General features: G+C 40.4%; 1 protein-coding gene across 4 annotated transcripts in view; it reads left to right on the top strand.

The window, feature by feature from the left end:
• The first annotated feature begins 850 nt into the window (after positions 1–850).
• Positions 851–4,931, top strand: part of LOC107697998 (protein bassoon-like) — a 39,535-nt gene continuing 35,454 nt past the window's right edge. For all 4 annotated transcript variants that reach the window (XM_016498901.1, XM_016498905.1, XM_016498903.1 and 1 more), the window contains exons 1-2: positions 851–1,342; positions 2,901–4,022. In XM_016498901.1, the coding sequence (XP_016354387.1) occupies positions 929–1,342; positions 2,901–4,022 (1,536 nt within the window). In that variant the 5' untranslated portion in view covers positions 851–928. The remainder of the gene's footprint in view (positions 1,343–2,900; positions 4,023–4,931) is intronic.

Below are 4,931 nucleotides of genomic sequence, written 5' to 3' on the forward strand. Positions count from 1 at the left end.
TTTAAGGAGGTCATGTCCTACATTTTATATCATTTTATTGTTTCCCTGAAGTCCACTTTTAATAAGTCATGGTTTCATGCACAAAGAACAGTCATAATTTAGTTTTATATGAACACTATACCCAATCTAAACCTAAGATTTAAAGGGCTAGTTCAACCAAAAATGAAAATACTGTCATCATTTACTTTTTTTTTTTTTTTTAAAAAAAAACAAAAAAAAAAAAAAAAAAAAAAAAAAAAAAAAGAACCCAAACCAAACAAAAAACAAAACAACAACAACAATAAAAACCCCAAACCAAACCAAACAAAACACTTTCTTTTAAGGTCCAATTCTTGCTATTTACAAACCATCAACTACATCTTTTGCCTCAATAAACTCCTAATTTGCTGCTCATTAATACTTAGTAAGGTAGTTGTTAAGTTTAGGTATGGGGTAGGTTTAAGGGATCTAAAATAGGCTCATGCAGAATAAGGCATTAATATGTGGTTATAAATACTAATAAATAGAAAATATGCTAGTAATATGCATGCTAATATGCCTTTTTCCTGAAATTTGGTATTGTAGAACTGTGAATATTGTTGGTACCTCTATGATAAACTTGATTATAAACTGCTTGTGGTGTCCTTTATTTGTATGCTGGATAGGATAAAAGTGTCTGTTAAATGATTCACTGCAAGTGTAGCTAATGTATATTGATAACTGAACTGAGCTTTTTAATGCCATGGTCCACTCCAAACGATACTTAAATGAGTTTCATGTTAAGAGCAGGCTAGTTAAAAAGGTAAAGGTTGTGCCAAAGAATAATCAGACGTTCTCATTCTCTCCTGCTCTTTTTGCTTTATTCAGGCTGGCTGGAGGGGGAGGCCCACCATCAAGCCCAAAACTAGGCTATGGAACCGGTGATCGAGGGCCAGGTGGTGACTTTGGCATGGGCGGCATTCAAGCAAGTGGAAACCCTTACAAAAAGCCAGTCCATGATGGACCTAGACATTCCCAGACTTCTTCTACACATCAATCTCAAATTCAAGCTTCATCAGGGGGCATGGGACCCACCCAAAGCCCTGGACAACATGCCTCCAGACGCAACCTCCAGGTGGACTTCAGCAGCAGTAGTGGTCGAACAGGCCGCTCACCGTCAGTGTCTCCCGATAGAGCCAGTGCACCAACTTCACCATACTCAGTACCCCAGATTGCACCGATGCCAAGCAGTAAGCTCTGTCCAGTTTGCAATACTACAGAGTTAACAAATTTTGATGGGTCACCAAACTTCAACAAGTGTACACAGTGCCACACTACAGTGTGCAACCAGTGTGGCTTCAACCCCAACCCACACCTTGCAGGGGTAAGAATTTTGAATAAATGGGATTCTTACTAAATACTTGTTTATTCTTATTGAATATGTTTTAGTTTATGAAGATTATCTTCTAATACTCTTTTAGTTTAGCATGTGTGTTTTCTGTGGCATCCTCCTTTATTATGTTTTTCATTCAAATCATTGTCATTGACACTAAAATAAATACAATATGCAAAATAACTTAAAGGGTTAGTTCACCCAAAAATAAAAATTAGCCTGTGTTTTACTCACCTTCGAGGCATCCTAGGTGTATATGACTTTCTTATTTCAGACGAATCCAATCGGAGTTATATTAAAAATTATCCTGGCACTTCTATGCTCTATCATTGCAGTCGGCAAGTGTTTTTCGTTCAACAGTCCAAGAGACATTAAATAAAGCGCGCACATCCATAATACAACATACCTCACACAGCTCCGGGGCATGAATAAAAGCCTCCTGTAGCGAATCCATGCGTTTTTGTAAGAAAAATATCCAGATTTCAAACGTAATAAACAGTTTTCTCTCACTTCCGGTATCGTACGTGGAAGCCGTTCCGGCGAATGATGTAGGACGTATGCGTCGCGCGCACCTTTGAGATATGCTAGTCTCATGAGTTTGATTAGAGGAGCAAAGGAAGTTTCCTTACTTTAGCAAAGGACAACCAGTCCCCTCTTGGCTTATATCGAAATCCTCCAACATTTTTCTTTACAAATCCTCAGTTTGTACTTCTAATTCGTGACCGGCGTTTTGTTTTGTTCTCTCTCCGTGTTCGTCACTAATCACGCAATGTCGACGTCCTACGTCATCCGCCGGATTGGCGTCCGCGTACGACAGATACCGGAAGTGAGAGAAAAGTGTTTATTACGTTTGAAATATGGATGTTTTTCTTACAAAAATGCATAGATTCACTACAGGAGGACTTTATTCACCCCCCGGAGCCGTGTGAGGCACGTTTTTATTATGGATGCGCACACTTTATTTAACGTCTCTTGGACTGTTGAACAAAAACACCCGCCAACTGCAATGATAGAGCTTAAAAGTGCCAGGACAATTTTTAATATAACTCCGATTGGATTTGAAAGAAGAAAGTCATATACACCTAGGATGCCTCGAGGGTGAGTAAAACACAGGCTAATTTTCATTTTTGAGTGAACTAACCCTTTAAATATTAGATGGTGAATGATATAGATGGATAAATTTGAGTTTGAGGTGTTGAGCTGTTTGATCATCATAAGTCTGTAAGAAGTGCCCCGCAAGTCAATCGTACCTGTGGAAGATGCCGCAGGAAGCATGAGATGAAACTTCACCTGAATATCCTACTAAATTCACTGCTATAATGCAAAAGGTCTGCACAATGAGAAGGTAGTGAAAAATGCAGTATTTATTTGAAATCGAAATAGTAAATTTTTTATATTGTGTATTCACTGTAATTCTTAGACATTTAATGTGTCCTTGGTCAATTTTATTTTTCAAAAACCAAATTTAGAAATAAAAAGTGATACCAAGCTTTTATATTGAGTGTATATCTGTTGCTGAGTAATGCGCTAATATGTGTTTCTTCAACAGGTCAACGAGTGGCTCTGTTTAAACTGCCAGATGCAGCGGGCTTTGGGAATGGACATGACAACACCACGTTCCAAGAGTCAGCAGCAGATACATTCTCCTTCTCATCAACCTAAGGCTGACCCCATACCCAAGATCCAACCCTCAGCTCATCCCACGCCGCAGCTACAAACCCAAAACCAGACACAGATGAAAATTCAGCCTCAGCCTCAGACTCAAACCCAAGCTTTCCAGAGACAGATGGGTCCTACTGGACCTAACCAGACTGGACTTCACAGTGGGCCACAAACTAGTCTCCAGACACAAAAAGAACAACCACAAGCAGGAAATACACAATCAGGTTCCCAGTCAGGGCCCAAGAATACCCAGAGACAACGAGGCGAGGTATTGGGACCAAAAAGTCCCGAAAGGGTGGCCCAAACAGTCCGGATTCCTCATCCAGGGGCAGTGCCTTTACCTGGCTTAGCAAAGGCACAATCACAGTCTGATCTGGGGCGCAGCACTCCAGTACGGTTTGGAGGTCAACCCGATAAGATCCGAAGTGCTGGAAGCTCCCCGGCTCATCACCCAACATCCCACGAGGCTCCTCAAGATGGTTTAACTAAGCTGTTTGGTTTTGGGGCATCTCTTCTAAATCAGGCAAGCACCCTTATTTCTGTTGATCCTCTTCCTGGATCCTCACCGCACCCCTCGCCTGCCCGTAACCAGAGTGCTCAGGGGACAAAGGTGATCTTTAGTGATGCTAATGCTGGAGCTAGTGCTAAAACTAATGCAGGGCCACCCGGCACTGCCAAAACAGGCCCAGGCGGAGTGACATTCCCCAAAGGTCCTGGAGCCCCTCTCCAAAAACAGCCTCTGCAGCAGCAGTCACCAGTGCACCATCAAAAAGGGCTGAAACAACAGCAGTCGCCGACACACCATCAAACAACACTGCAGCAGCAGCAGTCACCACTAAAGCAGCCTCCACCTCAGCCAGTTAGTCAGAAACCAGACGTTACCTGCCCACTATGCAAGACTGCATTCAATGTTGGAACAACAGATCCACCAAACTACAGGTCATGCACCCAATGTCGTACAGAGGTGTGCAATCTTTGTGGTTTCAATCCCACACCACATCTGGTGGAGGTAAGGAGCTGCACAGATCTTACTCATATACTGAATGTAATGGACTATTCCTATTCCTTTTTTTCTCCCCTCGGAGAAGAACCCATTTCCTCTCTTAAATCTCACTTAAATCCTTGTTTCTCTCACTTAAATCTTTGTTTTATAAATCCTTGTCTCACTTAAATCCAAAAACAAAAGGTTTAGATTTTTTTTTTGTAATTCTAAGTGCCAACCAAATTCCTTTCAGAAAAAAATATCATAAATACGTTTCATTCCACCTCTTTTTTTTATTAAAAATGGGCAGAAAGCAGCTTTTCATTTTCTGCTGGCAGTAATGTGCGTTGTGTGAATCATAGGTGATGTGTTCTTATGGAGTGAATTTTGTGCCAATATTCATCAAACAAATCCAGCGTTTTGTAAATAAACACAATCCGCTTTACAAAGAAAAACTCAACTTTCAAACAAACGCAAAGTGATTTGCAAATACAAAACTCTATTTGAGAGAAAATGCAGAGGTTTGGACAAATATATGTATTGTGTGTTACAACTGTGACTTTCCCTATAAAAACTGATCCATTCTCCGTACATCTTATACTCTGCTGGAGGAAAACAAAACTAGAGGTATTTCGTATTGCTTGGTGGGAAAGTACCCTATCCTAAAGAAAAGCATTAAAACTGCTAGATCTGATTACTTTTTGTCTCTTTTAGAAGAAAACAAACATAACCACAGGCATTTATTCAATACAGTGGCTAAATTAATGAAAAATAAAGCAGTGAACTTGAAGTTGACATTTCCCAACAGCACAGCAGTAATGACTTTATGAGCTACTTTACTTCCAAGATCGATACTATTAGAGATAAAATTGTAACCATGCAGTCGTCAGCTACAGTATCACATCAGATATCAGCACTATAGATCCCCTGAGGAAC

The sequence above is a fragment of the Sinocyclocheilus anshuiensis genome, unplaced genomic scaffold, assembly GCF_001515605.1.
Source record: "Sinocyclocheilus anshuiensis isolate Anshui unplaced genomic scaffold, SAMN03320099.WGS_v1.1 scaffold1950, whole genome shotgun sequence".
NCBI classification, from domain to species: Eukaryota; Metazoa; Chordata; class Actinopteri; order Cypriniformes; family Cyprinidae; genus Sinocyclocheilus; species Sinocyclocheilus anshuiensis.